This window comes from Pongo pygmaeus, chromosome 13 (genome assembly GCF_028885625.2).
Source record: "Pongo pygmaeus isolate AG05252 chromosome 13, NHGRI_mPonPyg2-v2.0_pri, whole genome shotgun sequence".
NCBI lineage: Eukaryota > Metazoa > Chordata > Mammalia > Primates > Hominidae > Pongo > Pongo pygmaeus.
In genome coordinates this window covers 105,613,606-105,625,813 of record NC_072386.2, presented here as the reverse complement: position 1 = coordinate 105,625,813, position 12,208 = coordinate 105,613,606, and the positions used below count along the sequence as shown (strand labels likewise).

Here is a 12,208-nt window from a genome sequence, read left to right as displayed (position 1 = left end):
AAAGCCATTAGCTACCTCATTTTAGTTGTGGAAAATTAGAATGTTTTGGTTATATAAACCCACATACCAACTTGAGCCAAACTTCCACAAAAAACTTTGGAAAAGAAAACAGAAAAAAATAACAAGGACACAAGAGCGAGCTCTTAAGGGGTTTACTTAACTCGGATATACCCCAGGGAAGTGGGCTATTGGCCCACCTATAAGAAAACTAAGCTCCAGATAGTCTAAATCCCTTGCCAAATGTGGCATAGATATTGAATCAAAAAGTCAGAATTACATTCAATTCAACAACTATTTCTTGGGCATCTTTCATGTGCCTGGCCTTGACAAGGCACTAAAGAAATAATAACATAGTGGCCAGTCGTGGTGGCTCACACCTGTAATCCCAGCACTTTGGGAGGCCAAGGCAGGCAGATCATGAGGTCAGGAGATCCAGACCATCCTGGCTAACACGGTGAAACCCCATCTCTACTAAAAATACAAAAAAATTAGCCGGGCGTGGTGGCGAGCGCCTGGAGTCCCAGCTACTCAGGAGGCTGAGGCAGGAGAATGGCATGAACCCAGGAGGTGGAGCTTGCAGTGAGCCGAGATGGCACCACTGCACTCCAGCCTGGGTGACAGAGCGAGACTCTGTCTCAAAAAAAAAGAAAAAAGAAAGAAAGAAAGAAATAGTAACATAGCCCCAGCCTAATGCATTCCATAAGGCAGTGACTCATAATTATCATAGGAATAGTAAGACTTCTTGAAAATGTGACAAAAACTATGAATCCGCTCCCCAGGGGTGGAAATACACACACACACACACCCTATGCATAATCACACACTGTTTTGGCATACAAGCCTATAACTTCGGGGAGTTCAGGTTATGAATTCCTACCTGGTATAACAGGATGCGAGTCTCATCTGATTTCACACACTACAACAAATGGTTCTCAAGCCAAATGGAGCCTGAGGGTGCCACCATCCTTCAGCTGAACTTGAATCTGGGTGCCCTGGGTAGATACCAAGAAATGTGGCTGCTTAAGCCTGGCTGAGAACTTCTGTTTCTTTTGTTGCAGGCCGTTTGGACACCAGGCCCTTCTGTAGCGGTCGGGGCAACTTCAGCACTGAAGGATGTGGCTGTGTCTGCGAACCTGGCTGGAAAGGCCCCAACTGCTCTGAGCCCGAATGTCCAGGCAACTGTCACCTTCGAGGCCAGTGCATTGATGGGCAGTGCATTTGTGACGAGGGCTTCACGGGCGAGGACTGCAGCCAGCTGGCTTGCCCCAGCGACTGCAATGACCAGGGCAAGTGCGTGAATGGAGTCTGCATCTGTTTTGAAGGCTACGCCGGGGCTGACTGCAACCGTGAAATCTGCCCGGTGCCCTGCAGTGAGGAGCACGGCGCATGTGTAGATGGCTTGTGTGTGTGCCACGATGGCTTTGCAGGCGATGACTGCAACAAGCCTCTGTGTCTCAACAATTGCTACAACCGTGGGCGATGCGTGGAGAATGAGTGCGTGTGTGATGAAGGTTTCACGGGTGAAGACTGCAGTGAGCTCATCTGCCCCAATGACTGCTTCGACCGGGGCCGCTGCATCAATGGCACCTGCTACTGCGAAGAAGGCTTCACAGGTGAAGACTGCGGGAAACTCACCTGCCCGCATGCCTGCCACAGCCAGGGCCGGTGCGAGGAGGGGCAGTGTGTATGTGATGAGGGCTTTGCCGGTGTGGACTGCAGCGAGAAGAGGTGTCCTGCTGACTGTCACAATCGTGGCCGCTGTGTAGACGGGCAGTGTGAGTGTGATGATGGTTTCACTGGAGCTGACTGTGGGGAGCTCAAGTGTCCCAATGGCTGCAGTGGCCATGGCCGCTGTGTCAATGGGCAGTGTGTGTGTGATGAGGGCTATACTGGGGAGGACTGCAGCCAGCTACGGTGCCCCAATGACTGTCACAGTCGGGGCCGCTGTGTCGAGGGCAAATGTGTATGTGAGCAAGGCTTCAAGGGCTATGACTGCAGTGACATGAGCTGTCCCAATGACTGTCACCAGCACGGCCGCTGTGTAAATGGCATGTGTGTTTGTGATGACGGCTACACAGGGGAAGACTGCCGGGATCGCCAATGCCCCAGGGACTGCAGCAACAGGGGCCGCTGTGTGGATGGACAGTGTGTCTGTGAGGACGGCTTCGCCGGCCCTGACTGTGCAGAATTCTCCTGTCCAAATGACTGCCATGGCCGGGGTCGCTGTGTGAACGGGCAGTGCATGTGCCATGAAGGATTCATGGGCAAAGATTGCAAGGAGCAAAGATGTCCCAGTGACTGTCATGGCCAGGGCCGCTGTGTGGACGGCCAGTGCATCTGCCACGAGGGCTTCACAGGCCTGGACTGTGGCCAGCGCTCCTGCCCCAGTGACTGCAACAACTTAGGACAATGCGTCTCAGGCCGCTGCATCTGCAACGAGGGCTACACCGGAGAAGACTGCTTAGAGGGTGAGTCCCAGGGCACAGACCAGCATATAATGGCCATGATGGAGTGGACTCCTAACATGGGTTGGAAAACTACGTTTATATTTATAAACATACATGCACACTGATTCTTTGTGCGTATTAATATATCCATTTAAACACACACCCATAATGACTTTTTAAGGGGATCCTGTCATTCAGTTGTTACAAGGTGACCTATTTAAGGGCTGAAGGGCTCAGAGAGATTATATAATTGTCCCAGGGACACACAGCTGACACATCACAGAGCTGGTATTCGAGTCTACCTAACTCATCTACATAGAGTTTAACATCTAGTGTTCAAGATGAGGTAGATAAAGGGATACTCTCTCTTTTGCTAAATATCTACTTTATTTCCTACTCTCCACTGACATCAAACCAACAGTAAACAAAATCTCTCTATTTGGATGGATGTAAAAATTCAGCTAAATTGAATATGCAGTGAGATTACATAAAAATAACTGTTTCAAATGCATACTCAGCTAAAGACCAAATGCCTATTATCTACAAGATTGACCTGTCTTTTAACTGTCTTTTGTAATTGGCTTTGTTTTTTTGTTTGTTTTGTTTTTTTAATCCTAAAGACTGTAAGCTCCTATCCTTAAAAGGGCACTATTTCTAGCAGTTAGTATGGAACCTGGTACATAGTAAGTGCTTAGTAAACCCTGGTTAAATGAAAACACAGGAGAGAAAATTAATGCCCATGTTTAATGAGTGTCTTCTTTGTACTCCTCTCATCCACCCATATTATAATTGTCATAATGGAAAATTTTTTCCTTTACTAAAGTTATTGGTATCTAGACATAAATAAATGGCTTTATGTTCAATGTGGCCCAAGCAGGGAAGCCTGGTTGGAAAGAACACCAGGCTGGCAGGGAGAAGATACAAGTTCTAAACTTGATGAGGTGAGCAAGCTTGGTCAAGTCGTTCTGCCTTTCTCACCTCTATAAAATAAGAAAGTTGGACCAGATGTGCCCAAAATACCCTCCCAGTGCTAGGGACATGTAACTCAAAGTTCAGAGCAGGGAGTGAGGCTCAGACTGCACTTTCCCATGCCAACAGCCTGCATCTGAGCTAAGACCCAGGAAGCACAGAAAGTTGAAGAGGCCAGAACACCAAAGGCCACACTGCTGACCTGGGACTCCAGCCTGAAGGAAATGGACTAAGGAACAGCCACCACAGGTCTTAAGATGGATCACAGCAGGGGGTCCCTGATGCCATCTGCATTTTAGAGGCAATAGAAGATCTTCAGATCTCTGTGGCTGACAGTGGAAGAGACAGGTCAAACAAACCTAGAGAGATTTTAGAGGGCACACTGTTGACACCAGATGTCCTTTCTTCTTCCTGCCAGTGTCTCCTCCCAAAGACCTCGTCGTGACAGAAGTGACGGAAGAGACGGTCAACCTGGCCTGGGACAATGAGATGCGGGTCACAGAGTACCTTGTCGTGTACACGCCCACCCACGAGGGCGGTCTGGAAATGCAGTTCCGTGTGCCTGGGGACCAGACGTCCACCATCATCCGGGAGCTGGAGCCTGGTGTGGAGTACTTTATCCGTGTATTTGCCATCCTGGAGAACAAGAAAAGCATTCCTGTCAGCGCCAGGGTGGCCACGTGTGAGTGAGCAGAACTCCTTTGGGCAGCCTCACCTGACCTCAGCCCACCCCGTGTATAACCCTCCCTCGCCACGGCCCCTACAATCCTATAGTTGTTCTTTACAGTTATACCAAATAAGAGCCTAGAATTAAGTCCATAGAATCACTTCCTAAAGAAATCCCTCATTTTCCATAAAATCTTTCTCCTTGATCTCCTATATACTTCCTGCCAGAGAAAATCATTACAAGTAACATTTAGCAAGTGTTTACTATGTATCAGACTTTGTTGTAAGCAGTCTACGTATTAGTATAAGAGTCCTCATTTGGCCGGGCATGGTGGCTCATGCCTGTAATCCTAGCACTTTGGGAGGCCAAAGTAGGTGGATCACCTGAGGTCACAAGTTTAAGACCAGCCTGGCCAACATGGTGAAACCCCGTCTCTACTAAAAATACAAAAATTAGTCGGGCCTGGTGGTGCATGCCTGTAATCCCAGCTACTCAGGAGGCTGAGGCAGAGAATAGCTTGAAACTAGGAGGCAGAGGTTGTAATGAGCCGAGATCATGCCACTGTACTCCAGCCTGGGTGACAGAGTGAGACTCTGTCTCGAGAAAAAAAAAAAAAAAGAGTCCTCATTATAATATGAGTTAGTATATGTATGAAATAGGAGCTATTGTTAACCCCATTTTACAGGTGAGGAAACTGAGACTGCATGGTTAAGCATCTTATCCCAAATCATGCAGCTAACAAGGAGTAGAGGCAAAACTTTAACCCTGGCAGTCCTGGCAAGTTTATGTTCTTAACCACTCTATTACTTTTCAGTGGAGCTCATTGACTATTTTTCTTTAAGTGGAAACATGCTGGTTTATGAGTTTAGCATCAGTATAATTACCTTCATATCTAAAAAGCAAGCTCTGGCTAGAAATTGACCCTTTTTTTGCTTAATAATAACATTGGCTGCCATTTATTCAACTTGTTCTGCATGCCACGAACCAGGCCCAGCAGTCTACACACTGGAGTGGAGTATATCACTCACTCCTCAATGCATTCCCAAGAAGTAGACATATTTACCTTCTTTTTCCAGGTGAAGAAACTCAGGCTTAGAGCATTGTGTGCAATTTGCTCAAGTTCACGTTGATAGTAGAGCTTAGATTCTAACCCCGAGTCCGTCTGATTCCAAAGCCTGTATTCATTCTAGATTTAACCATATGAAATTGCCAAAATTAATCATACCATTTTTCCTAATATTAATTTTTATACAGCCTCATAGTAGACCTCATCCCAGAAGAAGCTTTAAAAGGACACCTGCTCTGGTTGTCAGCCCCTGACTGTTGCAGACATCCAGTCTGGTTTAGTGGAATTGTGGCCGCGTTGCCCAACCACACACCTGCCCTATCCATACGTTCTATTTATGTTGTTATTTACAGACTTGCCTGCACCTGAAGGCCTGAAATTCAAGTCCATCAAGGAGACAACTGTGGAAGTGGAGTGGGATCCTCTAGACATTGCTTTTGAAACCTGGGAGATCATCTTCCGGAATATGGTAAGGAGTACAAAAGAGCAGATCCATTTGATCTCAAGGATTTGAAAGATGACCAAAGGGTTCTGAAGACTTCTGTATCAACTAATTTTCCTTAGTTTTTGCTGGAGGACAAGGCTCTAATTAGCATCTTTTGTGTTTGCATCTATATTTTAAGGGATGTTGGTTTTTCCCTGATTTTAATAAGTAAGTGTAGCACTTAGGTCTGAGACCCTAGACAAATAGAAGTTGTCACCTCAAGGTTCCAATTGTCCATCATCACCTTAGAAATCTCTACTGAAAGGCAAAGAAGAGAAGAAACGGTCTCTCCCTCAAAATAAAGGTACATCTCAGACTTGAGTAACCCTTCTCTCCAGGTCCAAAAGTATATGTGAGGCAGGGAACTTGTTCTCTGAATTTAAGCCCAGGCTCTGCCACCAACTAGCTGTGTGACTATCCAACAATCACCCTACTTCTCTGATGCTGGCCTCAGTCTACCCAAGGAGGGACTGAGCTTGTGCCTTCAGAATTCCTTTGGCTCTCACATTCTGTCATTTGACTTGCATGACAAAGGGGTAAAGGTTTACGAATGGGAGAAACAAACTAGAGAAATGTCTTTATCATCTCTGTATCCTCAGTAGCTTACATACTGATCTGATGCATAGTAAGTGCCTAATGAATCAATGAAAGAATAACAGAGGAATGAATGAATGCAGAGTGAATGAATCACATAAATTAAGAGACTGGCACCTCCCCTAACTCTTACCAAGCTGCCTCTATCTCTCAGAATAAAGAAGATGAGGGAGAGATCACCAAAAGCCTGAGGAGGCCAGAGACCTCTTACCGGCAAACTGGTCTAGCTCCTGGGCAAGAGTATGAGATATCTCTGCACATAGTGAAAAACAATACCCGGGGCCCTGGCCTGAAGAGGGTGACCACCACACGTGAGTATCACCTTTAATACTTATAGAATGATAAGGCTGATTGTACCTTATAGCACCTCCTGGTTGAGAAAGTATCTTCTCATATAGCATCTATATCATTTAACTTTTGCTGCATTTTTAAAAATCCAGATACAGTGGTTTAACATAACAATTCTTTGCATGTTGGTGATTTGGGTTTGGGCTCAGCTGAGCAGCTTATCTGTTCTTGACTGCACTCCTCATATACCTGTGTGCTTAAGGGGTGGATTGGCCTAGGATGGCCTCAGCCAGGATGGTGTCTTTCTGTTTCACAGGGCCTCTCATTCTCCAGGATGCTGGTCCTGTTCACACAGCTATTGAACAGGTTCAAAATTGGCATTACATCACTTCTATCAAAGCACATCCCACGGCCAGTTTATATTTAAGGAATAGAGAAACAGATCCATCTCTTGATGAAAGGAGTTTCAAAATCGCCTTTCAAAGGGGTGTGACTATCTGAAGATAATTAAGCCCATTGCTAACAATCTAATTAGCATCATGTCACTAGTTTAATATTAGCACCCAGTTGTAGGACAGAGGAAGGGAAAATATTAATGTTAAGGCTTAAAGAAGCTAAATCACTTTAACATCATATAGTTAACACCATCAGGGGCATAACTTTAAGCCAGGGTAAGTTTTATAACTTTAACCCCATTTCCACTAACATTGACTAGGCTCTGGTTTATGTAGAATGTTGATTCCATCTCTTCAATTGGAACCTAAATAAAATTTCATTCAATACTAATAACGTCAGAAGTTCTTGGGAGTAGAATAGGATTTAGCAGTACTAGATCATTTGGTGAGAAAAAGACCTGAATTTGGAGTTGTTCCACCAGGAAACAACGTTTGTTTTTTTTTTTCTGTTACCCAGGCTACAGTGCAGTGGCACGATCTCAGTTCACTGCAACCTCTGCCTCCCAGGTTCAAGTGATTCTCCTGCCTTAGTCTCCCAGGTAGCTGGATTACAGGCTCCCACCACCATATCTGGCTTTTTTTTTTGTATTTTAGTAGAGAGGGGGTTTCAGCATGTCGGCCAGGCTGGTTTCCAACTCCTGACCTCAAGTGATCCACCCGCCTCAGCCTCCTAAAGTGCTAGGATTACAGGCATGAGCCACTGTGCACAGCCGCAATTTTTTAAAAAGAAAAAATTACATAATTTTGCACTTCCATATAGGAAAACCTCTTTATTTTCTTCAAGATAACATATGTGCCAACTCTTTAAGTAATCGACTTTTCTTGGCAGGGGGTTATTGGAAAAATTAAATCAGTTGCTAATGACAAGAAAGAACATCTTGCATTTAAATATTTGCACATTTTGCCTAGCTCAGAGCCAATTCAAAGGATTTTCTCTTTCATAAGCAAGTGTTTTCCATCATCCTGACATCATCTCTCTGTGGTAGGTAGAAAAGCAGGTATCAACAGGAAAAAAAAAAAAAAAAAATCATTAGATCACCAGAAAGACAAAGAAAAGACAAAGCAAATGCTTAGTTGCTGTGGAGGAGGTGCACTGAACTTTCTTTTTTTTTTCACTGCTCTTTTGTTTATCTAAATTTGGGAATTGTCTGCTTTATTTCTTCTTATTTTAGAACAAACATTCCAACATTTGAAGTTGCATAATCATATAAACTTCAACATAGGGGGGCAAATATTTACCTCTTCATTTTGTATTCTTAGTAGAGACAGGATTTCACCATGTTGGCCAGGCTGGTTTTGAACTCCTGACCTCAAGTGATCCACCCACCTCAGCCTCCTAAGGTGCTGGCATTACAGGCGTGAACCACCGTGGCCGGCCGCAATTTACCACATATACCTGAAATCTTTAAACCTTTAACCTTTTCTCCAGATTTAAAGGGCCTTAAACTTCTAGTTCAAAACACATTTGGCTCCTTCTGTCTGGCATCTATATAAAGGTGGTATTATAATTACTTTTGAGGTCAATATTTTTGAGAGGTGTTGTCATGTAAAGGGGGAAAAGGATGGGCTTTGGATTCAATCAGTTCTGAGTTTGAATTCCATCTTTACCATTCACCATCACCTTGGAAAAATCTATTTCTTTAAGCTCCAGATAAGCAGCTGAAAAATGGGTTTATAGTATCCTCCTTGTGGGGTTGTCATAAGACTCAAGACATAAATAACAAAGCACCATGTTTGCACCTGATAAATACAGAGCATTGTTAGTTTCTGCTATTCAAGGGTCCCAAATCTAGGGGAATATCAGTGTCGTTGACTGAATCCCAACTTCTTTAATGTAAGGGGTACTAAGGAAGGTAGTAGGTATGGTTTGGGGGCTTGCTAGCACCTATAAGAACATAGAACAGGCAGCTTCTGTCCATTTTTGTGACATCATTTTCATTGTGCATTTTACATCATCTGTGAGCTGGGACTGATGTATCAACACCTAGACTTCAAAAACAGACTCTGTAGTTTTCTCACAATCAGCTGTAAATTATTGTTCCTTTTCATTCCCTGTATAAAGCCAACTTCCTGTCACTTGTTATTGTTTACTGAACCAATGCTGAAATCACAAACATTAAAAAAAAAAAAAAAAAGGAGAAGAAGAAAAAAGAAAGATTCAAAGATTCACTGAATACCCAGAATGTGCCTGTCTCTATACTGGGAATTTAAAAGACTCACTCTCTCAATCAATGAATAACCCCACCTAAGTTGACTCAAACTGTACAGAAATCTGTTATGAAACAATGAGACAGGTATGATATTAGAATGCTCCCAGTGGCAGCCACAGGGAGGGAATATGTGTTTACCTGACTGAAGCCGGGTTAAAAAAAGGCTTCTCATTAGGAGACAACATTTAAGTGGGATTTTGAAGAATGCATAGGAGATTTTTAGAGGGAAGTATGATCTTAGAAAGAAGAAATGAGAGAACAGCAGGTACAGAGACCAGGTGGTGCCCAACAGCATAATGTGCTTCCAGAGCTCTGAGCGTCTATCAGAGTACAACATCAGAGTAGGTGGGGCAGAAAAAGTCAAGATGAGCCTGCAAAGACAGGCAAGGCTTGAAATAGCAATGACTTTCTTGCGTGAATTCTTTTTATCAAAAATAAGTTTCCATACACTGTCAAGACAGTCTATCGCCTCACTTTTCTGCTTGGTAATTCTGATGGAAAAGTTTTCAGGAAACATCCAGGAAGTTTTGCCTAATTAAAAATTTAAAGAGCCTAAGTTCATTTTTTCAAATAAAGTATCCCCAAAGCATGTTTCCTCAACTTATGAGAACAGTAATAATAATAATAATAATAACAAAAGAACAACCTTTTTTTTTTTCATGTGACATCCATGGGCCAGGCTCTATGCTAGATGCTTTGCAAGCTTTATCTCTCTTAAGATTTGAAAAAAACAAAAACGAAAACCACTAGAGGTAGCTGCTGTTATCCCTACTTATAGCTTATCAAACCGAAAACTAAGGTTCAGAAAGGTAAAATAAAGTCAAGCAATTAGTATATATCTAAGTATTCACCCACAGGTCTGGAGAGTTACAAAGCCCTCTCTCTGCTCAGCCTTAGGCAATGGCCCTAACCTCTGAAACCTCTCTGTCCTCTGCCCATCATAGGCTTGGATGCCCCCAGCCAGATCGAGGTGAAAGATGTCACAGACACCACTGCCTTGATCACCTGGTTCAAGCCCCTGGCTGAGATCGACGGCATTGAGCTGACCTATGGCATCAAAGACGTGCCAGGAGACCGTACCACCATCGATCTCACAGAGGACGAGAACCAGTACTCCATCGGGAACCTGAAGCCTGACACTGAGTACGAGGTGTCCCTCATCTCCCGCAGAGGTGACATGTCAAGCAACCCAGCCAAAGAGACCTTCACAACAGGTAAAAGGCCTCCCCCTGTTAACAGATACAGTAAAGGAAAGATTGAAAGATTTCCATCCCACTCCATGTTGTGGTATCTTCCAGGCTCATTTTACAGTACGAAAAATAAAAGGGGTATTTCTACTCCTGTAAATTTTAAAATATTGTAGCAATTTATTAATTAATTTTTCAAAAAAAATTCCAAATAACCTTCCAAAGCACTTTTGGGGGTGGGGGACATATATAGAAGATGCTGGTCTGATATTCTCAAACAAAAGTTCTGGTTAAAATAAAGTTCAAATAAATAATTTTAAAGTAAAATACAGTATATGGAAAACATATATGACAAATGAGCCTCCTAAGACTTTAGCCTATGGCATTATTTTAAAAGTTCGAAAGTGTCAATTTTTCATTCAGTAAATACTTTTCAGAGCTCAGTAAGTACTTTGTGAGTTATTAGAAATATGATGAGAAGGCCGGGCGTGGTGGCTCACGCCTGTAATCCCAGCACTTTGGCAGGCTGATGCAGGCAGATCACGAGGTCAAGAGATCGAGACCAACCTGGCCAACATGGCGAAACCCTGTCTCTACTAAAAGTACAAAAATTGGGGTTGGGCGCAGTGGCTCACACCTGTAATCCCAGCACTTTGGGAGACCGAGGCGGGCGGATCACGAGGTCAGGAGATTGAGACCATCCTGGCTAACACAGTGAAACCCCTTCTCTACTAAAAATACAAAAGAAATTAGCCGGGCGTGATGGCAGGTGCCTGTAGTCCCAGCTACAGGCTGAGGCAGGAGAATGGCATGAACCCAGGAGGCGGAGCTTGCAGTGAGCCTAGATGGCACCACGGCATTCCAACCTGGGCTACAGAGCGAGACTCCGTCTCAAAAAAAAAAATAAATAACTGGGCATGGTGGTGTGCTCCTGTAATCCCAGGTACTCGGGAGGCTGAGGCAGGAGAATCACTTGAACCTGGGAAGCAGGAGTTGCAGTGAGCCGAGATCGCACCAACGCACTCCAGCCTGGTGACAGAGCGAGACTCTGTCTCAAAAAAATAAAATAAAGAATGAAATATGATGAGAAAATGCAAAAGACCAGTTTTTACACTCATGAGCTTATTTTTAAGTCTTTGCATTGTTTCTTTAACCACGAAGTCTGAGAAAAACACAAATGACTAAAGTGTCTCACTCATCCATAATAGGAAAAGGTGCCAAATCTGTAGCACTTGTTTAGATTTGCACATCAACTATGGGGACAGATGAGTGTGCTGAGAATTTTGTAATTTCTCTCCAGTTCCAGGCACGTTTCATATGTCAGCTTGAGCTGTCAAAAACTCCTGCTCTCTTATGACTGATATGTTCAATACAAATGTTCCTTCTTCTCTCAAACAGGCCTCGATGCTCCCAGGAATCTTCGACGTGTTTCCCAGACAGATAACAGCATCACCCTGGAATGGAGGAATGGCAAGGCAGCTATTGACAGTTACAGAATTAAGTACGCACCCATCTCTGGAGGGGACCACGCCGAGGTTGATGTTCCAAAGAGCCAACAAGCCACAACCAAAACCACACTCACAGGTGAGCTCTGCATCTCTGCAAGCCTGAGCCAGCCAGCCCTAGAGGGCCCTTAAAGGATGGGCACCTGCTCCCACATGTCCCCATTTGCAACCCTCAGAAATAAGTCCAATTTCCTGAAATACTGCTTATTGGATTGCAGTGAGTTCTTTTGTAAAACATTCTGAACATTTGTTGTAGCCACCAGAGACCAACTCAAAGCCATTTTTATCATCCTCTGAAAGTCTCTCTGATTTCAGGATGAATCTCAACTTGCACAT

General features: G+C 44.0%; 1 protein-coding gene across 14 annotated transcripts in view; it reads left to right on the top strand.

Annotated features, from left to right (window-relative positions):
* Positions 1-12,208, top strand: part of TNC (tenascin C) — a 97,328-nt gene that overhangs the window by 29,994 nt on the left and 55,126 nt on the right. For all 14 annotated transcript variants that reach the window (XM_063649852.1, XM_063649849.1, XM_063649847.1 and 11 more), the window contains exons 3-8: positions 1,059-2,468; positions 3,835-4,098; positions 5,503-5,618; positions 6,382-6,538; positions 10,125-10,394; positions 11,766-11,951. In XM_063649852.1, the coding sequence (XP_063505922.1) occupies positions 1,059-2,468; positions 3,835-4,098; positions 5,503-5,618; positions 6,382-6,538; positions 10,125-10,394; positions 11,766-11,951 (2,403 nt within the window). The remainder of the gene's footprint in view (positions 1-1,058; positions 2,469-3,834; positions 4,099-5,502; positions 5,619-6,381; positions 6,539-10,124; positions 10,395-11,765; positions 11,952-12,208) is intronic.